We start from the raw sequence: 17,771 nt of genomic DNA, 5'->3' as shown, positions 1-17,771 counted from the left end.
AAAACCCCCCAAAAGCCAGATGATTTTTTTATCCCCATTTTACAGGGGAATAATGCACAAAGGAGTGTAACTTTCTCAAAATCACACTTACAATCATGATAACTCTACATTTTATCCTGTATATAGCCCACACAAGTTCTAAGAGCCATCCTACTGTGCTCAGTGCTGAAAAGATGACAAACTCAAAACTCACATGAGGACCAGAATAATATAAAAAATGAATAAAGTGGCATTCACTCAGAAGGTAAAAGTAAAATGACTAAACTGATTGTGTTACAGCAGTAGAAGTGAGGATAGAGGGAAAAATAAACATACTGTTGCAACTCAAGCTGAAATTTAAATTGACTTGTCTCCCAAGCACATAAATGGTAATATCATAAAATACTATTATATAAGTTAAATTGTATAGTAAATGTAGAAACCCAACAACCAAACATTCTGACTATCTCTTGCTATTAAAAGTAACAGAACCCATCTGAGTTGTTGTGTAACCTCAATTATGCAATGCACTCACACAGTTAAGTGCAAAGTCAACAAATTTGAGGTATTATCAAAATAACAATGGAGTGGCCAGCGAGATAGCTCAGCGGACTAAAGCATCTGCTTGGGCAAGCTTAGCAAGCGCAGGGACTGCAATTCGACCCAGCACCACACGCTGTGCCAGCCCCACCCCCTTGGTGGACTGAGCCAGCCACCAAGTCTGGGTGTAGTGATATATGCCTGTAATCCCAGCGCTGGGGAGGCTGGAAGCAGGAGGATCACTACAAGTCCAAGCTGATTAGTAAGGCCCTGTAACAACCAAATACATCAAAAAATGAAATTATATGAAATGAAATAAAGTAACAATGGAAAGGATGTCAGGGTACTATAAGTTACCAGAACTATAGCACAGACTCTGCCCATACTGGGTTTCTTTCTTGGATGACAGTAATTATCCCAAATGTCATTTAGCAAACTCTAAGAGCAGGAAAACGGACTATATTCATAAATTAAACTTTGAATCACAGCCATGTAACCAAAGTTCTAATTGTTGCAGTGCACTCTCACAATACATGAATACTTATGACAACTTCATTTGCAAAATAAAAACCAGAAGTTAAGTAAAATATTCAACATATGAACAATAAATAGTATCCAGTATCAAAAAGAATCTAATGTCTAAGACACACAATTTTAAAAAAATCTGAGCATTAAAGTATTTCAGTCCAAGATCTATTAATCTTAAGATACACTATTGCTTTATGCTTCTAAAATCAAAATACTAAACTTAAGACATATTACAATTACAGGTGTCAGAAATGAAAATCTATGAAGCAAACTTTTTATGCTGATTTTATAACAGGGCACGTCCCAGCCAACATCTCAGTCTAAACCCTAGTGCTTCCAGAAGCCACCCTTACTCAGGCTTCTGTGGAGACTGGGGGCGGGGCTAGCCTACTGCCCAGGCTGCCTCCAGCTCAAGTGATCTCCTCGCTTCCACCTACAGAGCACCTGGGACTGTGGGTGGGTGCCACCCAGCTCTAGTGGTCCTAAAACTCCCAGAGTAACAGTTTTAAATATTATCAATCGATATGTCTTAAATCCCGAGTGAGGGAAAAATATCTACAAAAACAGGATCACAAATAGTTTTAGTATCTTAAAACCACTTTTATTTTAAAAAGGAGGCAATGGATGATATTGTGGAGCTAAACCAAGGGCTCTAGGTGAGGGCAGGTTTTCATAAAATTCATGGTTACCTTTTAAAATAAAATATTTAAAATGTCCTACCAATCCTCTCCTAAACATTCTCCAATGCATTTTAAAAGCAACTAAGTCTCTATGAGAAAGGCAGATTCCAGGGTCACACAGCTTGAATTTTACACACTGACCTACAATAGGTCATTGGGAGAGTCAAATTCTAAACTCAGATCACAGGTACAATGGGTCTTTCATAGCTTATGTTTCTCCAACCACAGATTCAGAAGAATAACCAACTACCAGAAAAGAACTTAGAAATGAAAAAGCTACTGCGGCAAAATAAAGCTGACTGACTAAATTAAAACACTAGTATTTTCTGCCAAATTGAAAACAAGATTTTTATTTTTGCTATAAAAAGCTCAAGCTAAATCAAAAGAAAAATGTAAATAGTCCTTCCAATCCTGACCTCATTAACTTCTGTCTACATATCAATAGGAAGAAATCAATTTCCACTCAACTCAAATGTTTTATAGCAAAGGAAGACAGAAACTTTAAAATGATTTGCACATAGCTTCCAAGAACTGTCCCACCTCCACATACTAACTGCTCTTAATGTAAAGCATGTTAACTGTGTTTACATTAGAGCATTCAATCACCCAAAATGTCATTTTAATACTGGTTGACAGCAGTGCAAAAGCTTAACACTAACCTAAATTTGTAAAAGATAGAACCACGTGTATCTTCATAACTGAACAAAGTAAACATAAAAATCCCACAAGTCTTTAAGTAGCAACTGTAGCAACGTTCAGGCAAATAATGAAGCTTTCCCCCATAAACATAATGACGCTATTAAAACTCGAATGTGCTTCATGTACGAGGATAAAAGCTTTCTGTAGGGCACGAGGCTTCTAATCCCACAGGCTCACGTGCACCACCCTGGCTCCTCTCCATGTCACTACAGTTGGCTCTTCATGCCGACCTGCTTTCAAGGGGGGAGACGCTAGAAGAGCTGGGATAACTGGCCTGCCAGCAGTTACCTTAAGTTTCCATGTCTTAGCAAAATGGCACATTCACTCACTCAGCAGCAACAATAAATTTACTGTGCTGAAACTCTAACATGACACTAAATCTTCATTCTCAAAATTCACTCCCAGCATTAACAAATGATATGAATAACCAACTCTTTTCATGTACCTGTAATCATACCAGGCTTCTGATTTTACAATCCTGGTTTAAGCTGTTTACATTTTCAAAGTAATCAACTTTTGCTCGCTTAAATCCCTGGTAATATTCAAAGTAAACCTGATGGAATTCTTTGATAAGTCACTCCAAGTTTACCATCACTGATTACCTTCAATGCACCTGCAAGCTAACCACAGCTAAACTGTAAATGAAAGGCTCATTTATAAACAGAAAAATGATTTGTCTTAAGTCATGCAATTTCAGTGTAGAAAAGTTACCTGATTTGCTAAGACCAATCTCTTTCCTCCCCACAAAAAGAAAATTTAATTTCCTAGAAAAACCAAAGGCAACAACCAGTCTTATCTTGTGGGATGCAGATCTGGGTGTGGGGGCAGTAGTGCACACTTATAATCACAGCGCTCCAGGAGGCTAAAGGAGAAGGACTGTAGGTTCAAGACCATCCTAGACAACCCAGAATCTAGGAGATGTCTCAAAAAACCAAGTAACAGAGGGAGGTGTCTGTACCGTAGCTCAATGCAAAGGCCCTGGTTCAATGAAAACAAACAAATTAAAAAAACCTAACAGATTTTTCTAAAACTGGAAGGCACAAAGTCCCTGTATGAAAAGGCCTTTTTTCCCACTTCTGGGATTAACTAGAGAAATCAGAAATGTGGTTACCTGCTTACTAATCCAGAAGTGAGTATCAAGTTAACAGTTTTACAAAGGCTAACTAAAGGGGCATTCTCAACATTCTAGAAGGTATTACCTAAGAAAAAGTCTGTTAAAGGACTGATTTTTAACATGGTTTCACACAACTTTCCTTACCTAACAAAAGCACTGAACCCAGGAATTTAATAGACTAATGAAGAAGAATAGACTAATGAAATAGACTAATGAAGATATTCAATTACTTTATGGTCAACAGTCACTATTTAAATTTACGTACCCCCTCAATAAAGAAACTGTCTTTACAATCTAATACAAGATGTGTTCAAAATATATAACAAATGTTTACATTTTAAAAACTTTCTAGGGCTGGCCAAATAGCTCAGCAGATGTGTAGGGGCTGGGGGTTTGATCCCTGGGCCTGCTGTGCAGGCCCTGCCCCCAGGGCACATTGAGATGGCAATTGAGACTGGGCGTGGTGGCACGCACCTGTAATCCCAACTCTTGGGAGGCAGTAAACAGGCGGATCACTATGAGTCCAATCTAGTAGTGAGACCCTGAACACCCTGCAGACCCTTCCCTAAAACACACACACACACACACAAATTCTAACAGTGAAAGACACATTGTCACTAATCCCCATCATAATATTCCCTCACTTCAGAAGCACTTAACCCATTATTCTCGCCACTTTCTGTAGCAGTTCTGAAGTCCTCTTGCAGAAGTGTCTCTAAGAGGTGTGATCAAAAATGCAGTGAACGTTTCTGCTGAATCCCATCCCAGAACAGGCAGAGGCTCATAAAAATATTGCCATGTGCTCTCATCTACCTTAACTCACCGCATGTGGCATCATACAACTTCTGGCTCTTCCCCAAAGTCAAAACGCTATGGAAGGGAGACACTTTGAATCAGCTCAGGATATGGAGGTAGCCAGGACAGTGCAACTAAAGACACTCAGAAAGACTCTGAGCTTCCTGAGAAACAGCCACCAGGACAGGGTAAGTATCTGAAGTGAGGTGAAGCAGCTATTTTGAGGGGAAGTAGTGGCACTGTGTTTTTTGCAGTAATATAAATTTTTAAAAAATTTAAATATGTACTAATTTTTCAATCATACATTGCCATTGAGATCACAGGTAAACACAAAAAAAGTTACTATTAAAACATCTTATAAAATAACATAATTCCACAGTGGTCCAGAGCAAGTTCAAAGAATATGTACAACATATGGAATTAAAATCAAGAACCACAGATGTAATAAACTAAGAAGGCTGCACCACTCACTCTGCTGCATAGTGACCAGTGGCCTTTACTTCTGGATTTCAAGAACAAGGTAAAGCTTCCTCCAAATTCTGAGGTTCTAACAAAAGCTTCCTGTAGCTATTTGGTTTTTGATAAGAAAGGTTTTATTTTTTTCTTTGTTGCTAATATCTTTTGAAAATTTAATGGACAAATATGTACATGCTTTGAGGAATTCTACAAACACAGAGGACACAGGAAAAAAGTACTTACCAACACCCTAAAAAAGTAAAGGTATTCCGCCGCTCCTGAGTAATTTCCACATTCATACTGGAATTTTGCATACCTGTAGAGTGTATCTAAATATTCCTGCCTAAACTAAAACAACAAAAAATTCCATTTGTTAATTTTTGCACCTTAAAATTCTACTCATTTATTCCTTTAAATCTCAAAAAATTCAATTATTTCAAAGGGTCCCTCAAATTGCCAGCAAAACTGAATACTATAGTGAAACACTTGCTTTTAAAGATATTTATCAGGAATTGGTCAATTTAATATTCCATTTTGATCTCAGTTATTAACCACAATGCATTCTTTATGGCAATACAAACCTGATTTACAGCTGCAGGTCTGCTGTTTGAGTCCCTTACCCGGTGACTTAGCTTAGCTAACTACCATGCATAAGTACCTCTGTTTCTATGGTTCTATAAATAACACGTACACCACTGGGATTTAACTCAGTGATAAAGCACTTACCTAGCATGCACAAAGCCTTGGTTTCAGTGCCCACTTTTAAATGGAATAACGCAAAAACAAACAAAAAACCCAAACAAAAAACAAAGCAAAATTGAAGAAATCTAGAACTTCCAAGTAGTTGACAGCAACATATCCACCAAATATTTAGTATGGGAATCTGCTGTGCATAGTGGTTAGCTATCCTTTCATCACAGTAATTAAATGACAAACCTCTGGGAAGCAGGTTAAACAATTATGAGTAATGTGTCACACTCTGAGCCAACACAAGGTACAACGAATGGAGAATGAAGGCAAGGTTATCACATTTCTTTAATTATGGATTTGGGGTTTATGAAGACCTTGATAATGTCAAGGGTTTCCATATTCCACAAGGCTGCCAAAGTACTGACTCTACTGCTCCAAGTATTTTTAATTCAAATCTAGTGCTTTGATATACTTATGAATCCATTAAGAAACGGTGTCCTGGTGGTGGGGAGACAGCTTGGCAGTCTGAGCGCCTGCCTGGCAAGCACAAGGACCTGGACTCAAGACTCAAGCCCCAGCACCGTATGTCATGATGGCCCCAGAACCGGGCATGGTGTTACATGCCTGTAACCCCAGTGCCAGACAGGCTGAGACAGGAGAATCACTACAAGTCTGAGCTGCATAGCAAGACCCTGTACCAAACAAACAAACAAACAAACGATTTAAAAAGAGAAAAAAATGGTGTCCTGTTCTGTTGTTCTTGGTTTGCTATATGCACTAATATGAAATACAATTATATATTTATTTTGGAGTAAGTAAAAATTTTAAAAATGTACTACTGAAGGTGATTATAAACACATTTTTCTGTCATACTTTTAAAAACTAAAGTTTGCAAAACATATGTTTTTTATATTTAGAAAGCTCATCTTCTTAAAGTAAGCTATGAACATTCTCTACAGCACTGGGCTTTAGCCTTATTAGATCATGATACTTTGCATGTTTTTGGTTTTGGTACCACCAGGAACTGAACTCACGACCTTGTGCTTGCCAGGCAGGTACTTGTGCTACTGAGCTATCTCCCCAGCCCGAAGACCATGACCACTCTGAAACATGTGAAAAACAAAAAACTCCTACCCCGTGTTTATCTGCCAGGTAGTCAAATAGCATCCGACCATCCCTAAATAAGAAAAGAGAAAATTATCATGACTTTTAGGCCACAGAAAACAAAATAAGCATTCATTAGCTGTACCTGGAAATGACATGTTCAGTTTCACATATAAAACAAGACTAAGTATTTTAGGCAATAAAATAAGAACATTCTATTTTTCTAGTAAGGTTAGTCTCTGTAGGTGGTGACCCATAGAGTGGTACGGTTAGTTTTGTTAGATGATACAGTCTTGTAGGTGAGAAATTCAAATTAATGCCCTATGAAAACTAACAAGAGGGCCAGTAAGATAGCTCAGTGAACAAAGTGCCTGCTCAGGCAGGCCCATGGACTGTGGTTCGATCCCCAGCACCAGACGCTGCACCAACCCTGCCCCCAGGCATGCTGAGCCACCGACCAAGACTGAGAATGGTGGTGCACACCGTAATCCCAGCCCAGGGGAGGCCGTAAACAGGAGATCGCTATGAGTCCAAGCTGCACAGTGAGATCCTATACCAAAGACATCTAAAAAAAAGAATTCCTACATATAAATTTTACCTCCTGTAACTTGCAATAGTTTTCATCAGAAGAATGCTTTGGCAAAGTCACAAAATTAATAAATCGGACAGAATCACATAATATCCATGCCACCCACCCTGCGCAATTACTTCCCTCACCAAAGTGCCACTTAAGGCACCTTTCTCACATTTGCCTGGCAAACAAGACAAGCTGACAACAAAGGCACCAGGAAAGGAAGGCAGGTGGAGACAGCTGCCTCCCTGTGAACAGCCTCAAAAATCAAACCCCACTCTGAGCCTGCTGCCAGGGAGGAATGTGCTGTAGCACATCTGGGGAGTGTGCATTTACTTGAAAGCTTAATGGAACATGTCCTTATTCAGACCAACATGGGTTTTTTTTTCCCAGTCTTTAATGACCAAGCTAAAAAACACCCCCATTTTCTACTGTAATCCAGCATATGATTGAAACAGCATCAAGTTTTAACTATCATTCTATAGTAAACATTCACAATTTAGAAGCTTTCCTCATCTGACAATTTCCATGTATCTCTATTTTGTAGGGGCAGTATCCTTAGAAGCCAGGGATCCTAGTCCCTTTTAGTTTAGGGGACAGGGTCTCATGACTTTGCCGTCAGCTTCCATCTTGCCATCATCCTGCCCCTGCCTCCTGGGTAGCTGGGATTTTTAGGCATGCAAATGTTCAACTTAATTTAACATTTGTTTTTGTACCAGAGATCAAACTCTAGACCTTGCGCTTGCTAGGCAGGCACTTATGCCACTGAGCTATCTTCCTGGCCCAATTTTTAAAAAAGTTTTTTACTCATTATGCAAAGCTGATTTTCTGGTAGCTGTTCTGTCCGCTCCCCCTTCCAGGGGTTACATTTCTGGCTGCCACAGCTGGAGAGCATATATCCTGAGCTACTGACTCCCTGTAGTGCACAGGATCTACCATTTGCCCCCAGCAGAGACTGAATGGTCCCGGTGTGCTTGAGAGGCCAGGACCCAGGCACTGCCGCTGACAGATCTCTCACATTGCCTGAAGTCCTGGAAGGGCGGGTACTGATGTGACTGTCTTTTCTCTGCCCTTTAGCTAGGAAAAAATGTGTTTGGTTTCCAAAGAAAGCCCTAGCTGTCTTAATACTCTAACTAATTAAAGCCTGTGGGGGCCTAGTAATTTAAAATAAAGTTTAAAATTAATATTATCATAATGGCAAGCCTGCCGATATACTCACTTGATAAACTGCTAAAGATTTTGTCATGTTGCACCATTACTTGTATAGTATGTGTTCAAACTAGAATTGTAGAAATTGGCTCTAAAGTTTTATTTGCGACTTGGAAGGGTATTAACAAGATACTGTAATTTTGAGAGGGCAGCAATATTACTGCCATACTTATGCCATTTTATGCTGTGTGCATATACAGAAACATACACACATGCATACTTAGATAAAGCACATCTTAGACCAAGATCCCAAATATACATTTATATACGTCTATCATGATATGTCTATTTTATACTCTCAGAATAAAATGAATGTTATGGTTTGTGCACAGGTGTCCCTTCAAAGCCTGATGCAGTCTTGGGGCAGTTAATCTGCATTACAATATAAGGTGGGAAGAGAAGCTAGTGGCCTGAGGAGCTGCTACTCCTCCATTTGACGCTCTTGCTCTTTGCTGCCTCCATGAAAGGTTGCTTTCTGCTACATGCCATGCAGCCTTAGATCCAGCTGAGTATGGACTGAAACCTCCAGTAACTGTGAGCTAAATAAACCTTTCCTTCCTTCAATTTGGGTGTTGGATATTTGTCCCAGCAATGAGAGAAGAGTAACTAAGACAATGAGTCATTGCAGACCTCCATGATAGGTGTGAGCCCTCATTGAGGAACAGGTGGCGTGGCAGAGGCAGGATGACAGCAAGATGGAAGCTGACCTGGGTAAAGTCATATGACACCCTGTCCCCCAAACTAAAATGGACCAGGATCCCTGGCTTCTAAGGATACTGCCCCTACCAAATAGAGATAGAGGGAAATTATCAGATGAAGGAATTATCTAAGCCATGAACACTTATTATGGAATGATAGATAAAACCTGGGTTAGTTTGTACTAACCCAGGAAAGAGAATTTTTAGAATTCAAGTTAAGAAAAGATTTCCTACTCAGGTGAGGCAGGGCATGCCTGTCACCACAGCACTTGGAAAGGTGAAGGAAGAAGACTACCACAAGTCTGAGGCCAGCCTGGGCTACACAGTGACAGTAGCCTTTGTCTCAAAAAAAAAAAAAAAAAAAAAAGATAAAAAAAAAGTCACCTGGTTGACTGCATTTGTCTCGTAGTTTCTGGATCTTCAAACATTTTCACAATTGGTTCTGTCTCTGCCTGAAGTTGTTTCAGCTGTGCAACAACTGTGGTTCTTTTTTCTCTCAAAGCTAGTAAGAAATGCGAAAGAATGCTGTGATGCTAAGGAATGTTAAATGTGTTATTGCCCACCATGACAATGTCTGGAAAATTTCCATTTACCTAAACTACACATATATTTATTCATCTCAGATACACTCACATGCCAGTGCCACCAACTGCCCTCTTTCCCAGAGTCACAGTTCCTTTTTCCTAGCATTACAGAAGCACATAAAGGAAGGAACCCCTGTCTAGACTTAAGGGAAATGGAGTACACACAGCCACTGGAGGAGGGGTACACAGAGCACAAAAATGGTAGTCATTAATTTGTTCAACTAGGTCAAGTGGGATTTAAATCTAGTCAATGGTTGGTTTTTGCTATAAATCTAGTCTTTAATCTCTTATACCAAATTCTATAGTTCCTTTTTATTACCTTGTGAAAGGCTGAGGAAACACCCACATAATAATAAGGTTTTTCTTCTTTTTTTTTTTTTTTTTTTTGGCGGAACTGGGGATTGAACTCAGGCCCTTGTGCTTGCCAGGGAAGCACTTATTCCATGAGCCATCTCCCCAGTCTCCAATAAGGTTTTTCTAAGAAACTGAAGAATCAGTTTATTTTTGGTGGGTACAGTGGCACATGCCTGTAGTGCCAGTCACTCAGGAGGCTGAGGCAGTAAAGCTTCAGCCCTGAACTTTGAGGGTAGCCAGGAAAACGGAGCAAACTTCATCTCAAAAAGAGAAAAAGATAGTAAGAAATATCTTACCTTTTCCATTACAAACTGTATTATACTCATTTATATTTTAGAATAGTATTTCTTAAACACAGAAGGGGATCTGTGACAAAATTTTGAGAAACACCATGGCTATTTAAACAAAGTAAATTATACTTCTCTAAGCAATGGAAACAATGCTATCATAGTTCCCAAACTTAGAAGGCAGAGTTTTTGTTTCATTTTTGTGCAGACAGGCTTTTACTATGTAGTTTATAGTTTAGTCTGGCCTTGAACTCACTTTGCACTCCAGGCTAGTCTCAAACTCATGACAATCCTCTGCTTTAGCCTCCCAAGAGCTGGACTGCAGATGTGCACTGCCATGCCCAGCTATGACTACATTTTTAAAGAAGCAATTGTTGGGGCCAGCCAGATAGCTCAATGGATTAAAGCACTTGCTTAGCCAGATGCAGGGACCAGGTCTGGCCCCAGTGTGCCATGCCAGCCCTGCCCTTGGGGTGGGCTGAGGAAGGGACTGAGACTGGGCATGGTGGCGTGCACCTGTAATCTCAATGTTTGGGAGGCCGAAAACAGGAGGATCACTACAAGTCCAATCTGTGTAGTAAGACCCTGTAGACCCTGTCTTACATACAGGAAAAAAAAAAAAAAAAAATGATACTAAAGAAGAAATTGTTTTACAGGAACCTGTTTTAGGCATTCTCCAACTTGAGTTATGACCACCCTGGAATCTGACTCACTTAAGCAACTCTCCAGGCGAATGGTGCTAGTCCTAGGGAGCCATGCAGAAACTAAAGCTACACTACAAGAAAGGGAAGGGGGGTCTACTGTGAAAGTGAACAATGGGCCATCATACAAAAGAACTGAAGGTCTGCAGGAAGAAAACAATGTTCTCTAAAATCTCATAATCTCTACATTATCTTCCACCCTAAGAACTTTAAAATCACCCAGCATTACCAGTCTTTGCTCTCCTGCAGCCCACAAAACTTAATACATACTCTCAGCCACAAGGTGAGCGTCAGATCAAATGACAATACTTACCATGAGGAATGTCGTCAGAATAAAGGTTTTTGTACACATCCATCGCAAAGTCAACCATGTTGGTATCACTAAGAAGGTCCAACTTCCCTTGTAATAATTCTTTCTCATTGTATATCTGGAAGAGAAAATTACTTCCAAGCTTCATGAAACAATCTTTCTTAAAATAGGAACTATTAATTCACCCTCTTGTAACATGAAAGGCAGACAAGAGTTATGTGCCCAACCCACAGAGACATAGAATATTTGCTTATCCAAAGGTGTGAACATGAATGCAATTGCACTGAAAGCCATATCCACCAGGCTGGCTTTAAACTTGGGACCCTCCTAACTCAGCCTGCCAAGTGGCCAGGAATATGGACTATAACTGTCTGGCAGTTCTTAAATCAAGTCAGATTTTGTCAGAAAATGACACCACCTTCACTACAAAATACACAGAGCTGTCTCCTCTCCACATCCAGAGTTGAGAATTTTAATTTCACCTTTGTAGTTTCCCTTACACTCCAATGTCACCCACTCCCCTCTCCTCATGCCCGCGTTTTCTCATGATGAGCACTTGCAGCCCTGTGCAATGCTTCCCAGCCACACCCTGGAAATGAAACTATCACTTATCCTGTAATTTTCAACACGGTCACATTAGGTTTTTACTTTGCAAAACAGCATAAAACACATAATTTAACCAACAGTACAGGGACCAAATAGATGTACACACAAACTCACCTAAACACACAAACATGCACTGCATCAAACAATGAGTAAGGGTTTTACAAGATAAGGAAGACAGGTGCTTCAGCTAAAGCAAAGTTTCTGTACTGAGTATTTTGCCAAGAAAAGAAAAATCCAGGAAAATGTAACTACATTTCACTCTGGGGATGAGAACGCTAAGGTGGTCAAATGATACAGCCAATTTGACCAAAACTGAACCATCTAAACACACAAAACTCCTCGTACAAAACAGTGAAACAAGACAGACAATCCCACTGAAGCAGTTACAAGATCGTAAATCACTTTAATTTTAGGATAATCACCTAAGTGTAGTAGCACATTATTCTGTAACTGTACTAGAAGTTGAGACAAGGAAGATCAAGGCCAGCTTGGACAAGTGGGAACCTGTCTCAAAAACAAACAAACAAAAAAGAAAGTAACTAAATGTACACCAGCAAATGAAAAGGTTCTCAACTTCATTCACCATAAAGGAAAGGCATAGTAAAAACCACAATAAAAACTAAAACAAAGAGGCCAGGGAGATAGCTCAGCAGCAGTGCCTGTCTGGCCTGGCAAGCACAAGGTTCCAAGTAAAATTCCTGCTCCTGGTACCAAAACAAAACAAAACTACACTAAGCTAAAACAAATCAAACCTAAACTAAACAAAAAACACCTGTGTTTGTATAAACATGCACTACTTTTAACCCTAAACTGTACTGGTAGGGGTACAGCCACTTTGGAAAACGGTTTTTATCTTCTAAATCTTCTAGGTACATACTCTGTGACTCAATTCTGCTCTTGGGTCCCCCAAAGAGTGGATAAGGCACATTTAAAAAAAATCATCACACCACTATTTGTAATACGCAAATTTATCCAATGTTAGAATGGATAAACAAGTATGACAGATTAACATTTAGCACTGAAAGTCCTTAATTAATACTACCTTAAAGACCTGATGAATGAAAGAGGTCAAACAAAGCAGTGACACAACCTGACATGATGGTACACACCTGTAATCCCAGCATCTGGGAGGCTGAGGCAGAAGGATCACCTCAAGTTTTGAAGCTGGATACATAATGAGTTCAAGGCCATCCTGGGCTACATAAATTCTGTTTTGACAACCAAAACCAAAAAACCGTACAGAATAATAAATTGTAGTCAAAGCCTCATTCCATGCATACAAAATCAAAAACAAGCCAGGAGGAATGGCACATATCTGTACTCCAAGCACTCTAACAGACTACAAAAGGACTTAGTGAGACTGTCTCAAAAAATAAAAATAAATAAATAAATAAAAATAGGACTGGGTGTAGCTTAGTGCAGGGTCTGGAGTTTTACTCCCAGCAAACTGTCCCCTCTTCACAACACACAGGCACACCTATTATCAGTTCATGGCTTATCTTCTTTGGGAGGTATGCATAATGACTAAGGTCAGAATGAAGATCTAAAATGTTCGAATGTGACACACTGATCTAGATGGGATTCACACAAGTGGGCTCATTGTTCACTTTTAAACAATTCACTCACCAGTACATTTAGCTTAAAAGTTTACTTCAAAAATCCCAAAAACCCAGCACTCTGGAAGGCAGAGGCAGGAGGACTGTAAATTCTAGCCCAACTTTGACACTGTGGTAAAGGAGCAAGACCCTGTCTCCAAATTTAAAAAACAAAAACATAAAAGGATGTGGGCATGCAGAGCAAAGGCCGGGAACTCATTCCCCAGTATCACTCAAAGTAAATGACTAATTAAATAAAGGCACACAGTGAAGCACTTATTTCCTAGTATGCCAGCCTCCTCACCGCCCCACTAGCAGCTTTTCATGCGCATACTCTCTCCTCACTACAGTGGTCCAGAGCTTTGCTCCTTTGCCCTCCTCAAATGCACCCAGGCAGGAATCCACCACTCAATACTCCCCACAAGCACAGGGGCTGGAGAGGGCAGAAAGTGCTTCAGATCTGAGCTAAAAAGCAAATGCTAAGAATACTGCAGTATAACAACTCTGCAAGAAAGAGATTTCCAGTTTTTACAAATTTTAAATAAAAATATAACCAGAGTAGAATTTTTCTTAAAACAGGATGAGAGGATTTTTAGATGGAACATCTCACTTAATTGATGTATAAAATTAATATTCTGTAAATGGCAAATGTTCTCAGGATAAATCCTGAGGGGATTTCACTGACCTTATCTGACCCAAAAGCTACAACTCTTGTTGCATAGGTCCTGCTTTACCTTGGTCTTAACCATCCAGCAGAAAAGTATAAAAACAAAATATAAGAAGTAAAGCCATGCTGTTATGTTGAGCTTTAGGGGCCTCAGGTCAACAATTTCTAACATTGTCAGTTAAGCGGAAGACCCAATACTATTATGGGCTACTGGACTCTTTTAGAATACTTTGCTGAGTTAACACACCTATAATATTCAAATAACGGAACTTAACAAAAAAAAGGGTATACAGATGATTGTCCACTTTGTATCTGTGTATTCAAAGTGGTTGGGATAGATATATAGTTACATTCTGTTAATGACTAGAGGGATTTGTTCTAATGGTGTTAGGATATCATGTCCGCATCTTGTACAGCAATTAACCACTAGGAAGGATGTATGTAATGTGTTAATTATTGAAACTGTCTTACCAATTTGATTTGAAACTTTCTCATTGCTATTTATCAATAAAATTATGGGGAAAAAAATAAATGGCAAATGTTCATCTTTGGCTGCAGATCACATGGTTCCTGGGATCCAATTTGTTACTACCAACATTTTGAAAACAACTCTTTTAATAGACTAAAATCACCTGTGGCTATCTCTTCTAGTTATCATCTTCCACATAGCTAACATCTATATTAATGATTCTTTAAAAATTCAACCCTTATACCCCTATTACACTCATCCAGCACTTCCTGAGATTCCAGCTTCCACTTGGCAACGTGTCTCTATCAGAGACTTCTCAGCACTCTTATGTCTCCTGCTTGCCCCATGTTAGGTTACTTTTTCTTTTTGGTGTCACTTTCTACGTTTGGTTGATATTTTAGATATTTCAAAGATTCTCTCCTCAGTACTATTACTGTTTCCTCCACCTTTTCAACCACACACAATTCTGTCTTAATGTCTAAAAAGAACTACAGACATTCCTTACTGGTTCTATAGACAACTAGAAAATGTTTCAAAATCTGACCAATAATGTTATCTGATCCACCTATGCTTTTTCTCTGATGTCTACGTGACATTTATTGTCAAGCTCACCTGCCAACGTTTTCACACCACTCTTACAACCTTCCACTGTTCCTCCTTCTGACTGTGACCATCACTACCTCTACGTGGGATTTCTGACCTCAGTCAGGCCCTCAACTTAAAGAGATCCCTGTGCTCCACTTCAGTCCATCTTTTCCTCATTTCAAAACTTTCACTCTTCCCCTCCCCCTTACAGCAAGGCCTAGTTTCCTAACAGAAAACACTTAGGAGTACTTATTCTCTGTCCCAGAGAAGCCAAATGCTTAAATGTACTCTTGAAATTTTTCTAACAACTCCACAAAACTGGTAATGAAACCTTAATTCATGAAAAAAGGCACAGTTAGGAAGCCAAGTCTGGTAGCATATCTTTAATCCCAGCACTTCGGAGGATGAGGCAGGAGGATCACCAATAGTTCCAGTCCAGCTTGGACTACCTAGCAAGAGGGGAAAGAACCTGTTTCTTTGTGCGACAGAGCCAGGAGCCTAATCCAGGTCTACATTCAGAGACCGGGTCCTAACACAGCGCCATCTCTTCTTCCACTTCACACAAGAAATAAGAAGCAGTTGCAAATAAATATGTACTCATTTATTTATTAAACAGCATTGAAAGCTTCTACGCCTATTTCATGGGCTGAGAACACAGCACAGACTAAGTTTCTGCTGTTCTAGAGCTTATATTCTCCAACACTCTACAAAATGTACCCAACTATTGTTAGTGAAAGCAACACTCATATGAATCATGGCTGCCGACTATACCCTAACCATTGAGTCTTGAAGACTCATAGCCTCTTCTCAAAGTCCTTTCTGCCTACTGAATCACCTCACTTTTGACAGCACTTTGCCAATACATTACACTTGTCCAATGTGTATTGATTGCTTGCCTTGCTTTACAAACATTAAATTCTAAAGGACTGGTAAAAGCTTTTAATAATGTAATGCCTGGGCTTTATCATGTATTTTTCACAATTCCATAGCCCAGCCCTTAGTAATCACTAAACATCACCTGTCTTCCTTTATACATTAAAGCTATCTTAACCAACTTTTTCATTCTCTCAAGAGTTTTGGTTTCACCCTAAGAAAAGTTAATTTACACTGACACATGCCTCCCTTTTTTCTGTTTGCCTTGAAAACTCACAGCATAACAAAAACAAATACATGAAGCTTGGTTATTTTAGAAGCATTTCCACATGTAGTTCTTAACGGGTTTCAAATGTAACATGTTTTTCCTCCTAGATCTTTGAAAAACCATCCTCACACTCTAAAATACAGTCATGAAAAGAAAAAGTTGAAAATATGTCCTTTTAAGATAGTTTCATCTTGGGGGCCTGCCCCTTAGCTCAGTTATTTAAGTGACTGCTTCAACAAAGCAGTCAGGCTCAGGTTGCTGTGGTTCGATCCCCACAACTTAAGCCAGACAAACCTGTCCTGAAGGCATTCGGAGAAAAAAAAAAAAGATAGTTTCATCTGAACAGACTCTCAAATATTTACTGAAAGTGAACGTCTGTGTTCCCTACACCAAGAATTTTAGGAAAGGTGCATAACAATATGGGATATAAGCCCCTCAAAGCTGGCTGGGGAAATGAGCAGGGCCTGTCAATGACAAGGTCCCAGGGCAGCACCTGGTCCCCTTCTGTACAACTTCCGGAGCTCGCACCTGATGTGCAAGGTGTAAAAGTAGATGCCATCATTGGAAGTTCACATTCTCAGCCCACGACACATCTCTCAAGTCCTGCGTGTTCATTTTCGATTGCATCCTTTTTCTCTTTGTTCAGCCCAAGTTTGTTTTGCAGAGCTGCTCCTTCCCTATCTTCTCACTTTTCAAATAAATTTTCTGGCGCTGTTTTTGGCTTCAGTTTTCGTTCAAGGTAAGAAAGCCATTGAATACCTCTAATTGGCGAGCCATTTCTAAAGAAACTACCCAGTAAATAACAGTATGAACATGAGAATCCCTGTCTAATCAATGAGCTGTAATTACCTGGGAACTCTGAGACGTTCTCAGAACCATCTACTGTTTATTTCTAAGACTTTTTTCATTGCAGTTGGGGCCCACAGAATCCAGCCCCTAAATTTAGAGTTCCTTACGTAGCTTTATGCAGTAAAAAAAAAAAAAAAAAGAATGGAATTCATTCACTTTTTGAACTAAATTCAATGTTCTTCATCATAGCAATAACCTATTGTAGTTAGGACGCATTAACTTCCAATACAGTCTGCATATAAGCCTACTATTTCTTTTAACCTGTTTCCTTTCAGCCCAATAAAATTTTTAGGGTTGAAACATGATTTTGGATGAAATTCCTGAACTACACACTCATTCAAAGTACTTGGAAGACCCAAGGCGCGCTGAGGCCCCGATTCAAATTATCGGAAGCCTGCCGGTTGGCACTCTGGCGCTGGGTTTGGTTTTCGCTCCTCGTCCTCACTGACACCTCACGCTAACTCTGCAAACTCGACGCCAAGAAGCACCTGCGAGGACACCAAATCGCTAAGCTGCCTCCGCGTTAGGAAGCCCTCCCCCGCCGGGGCGCACGGCCCCGC

At 39.8% G+C, this 17,771-nt stretch overlaps 1 protein-coding gene and 1 long non-coding RNA gene across 2 annotated transcripts in view; one reads left to right on the top strand and one right to left on the bottom strand.

Moving 5' to 3' along the window:
• Eif3e (eukaryotic translation initiation factor 3 subunit E) overlaps positions 1 to 17,771 on the bottom strand; it is a 41,989-nt gene that overhangs the window by 23,908 nt on the left and 310 nt on the right. The window contains exons 2-6 of the mRNA XM_004642240.2: position 17,674; positions 11,303 to 11,384; positions 9,448 to 9,565; positions 6,616 to 6,658; positions 5,035 to 5,139 (exon numbers count right to left, since the gene is read on the bottom strand). Coding sequence (XP_004642297.1) covers positions 5,035 to 5,139; positions 6,616 to 6,658; positions 9,448 to 9,565; positions 11,303 to 11,384; position 17,674 — 349 coding nt within the window. The remainder of the gene's footprint in view (positions 1 to 5,034; positions 5,140 to 6,615; positions 6,659 to 9,447; positions 9,566 to 11,302; positions 11,385 to 17,673; positions 17,675 to 17,771) is intronic.
• LOC111812890 overlaps positions 11,325 to 17,771 on the top strand; it is a 9,124-nt gene continuing 2,677 nt past the window's right edge. The window contains exon 1 of the long non-coding RNA XR_002818263.1: positions 11,325 to 11,378. This is a non-coding gene — a long non-coding RNA (uncharacterized LOC111812890). The remainder of the gene's footprint in view (positions 11,379 to 17,771) is intronic.

Source organism: Octodon degus, unplaced genomic scaffold (genome assembly GCF_000260255.1).
Source record: "Octodon degus isolate 3935 unplaced genomic scaffold, OctDeg1.0 scaffold00148, whole genome shotgun sequence".
NCBI classification, from domain to species: domain Eukaryota; kingdom Metazoa; phylum Chordata; class Mammalia; order Rodentia; family Octodontidae; genus Octodon; species Octodon degus.
The sequence above is the reverse complement of the archived record's forward strand: the minus strand, read 5'-3'. Positions and strand labels throughout refer to the sequence as shown.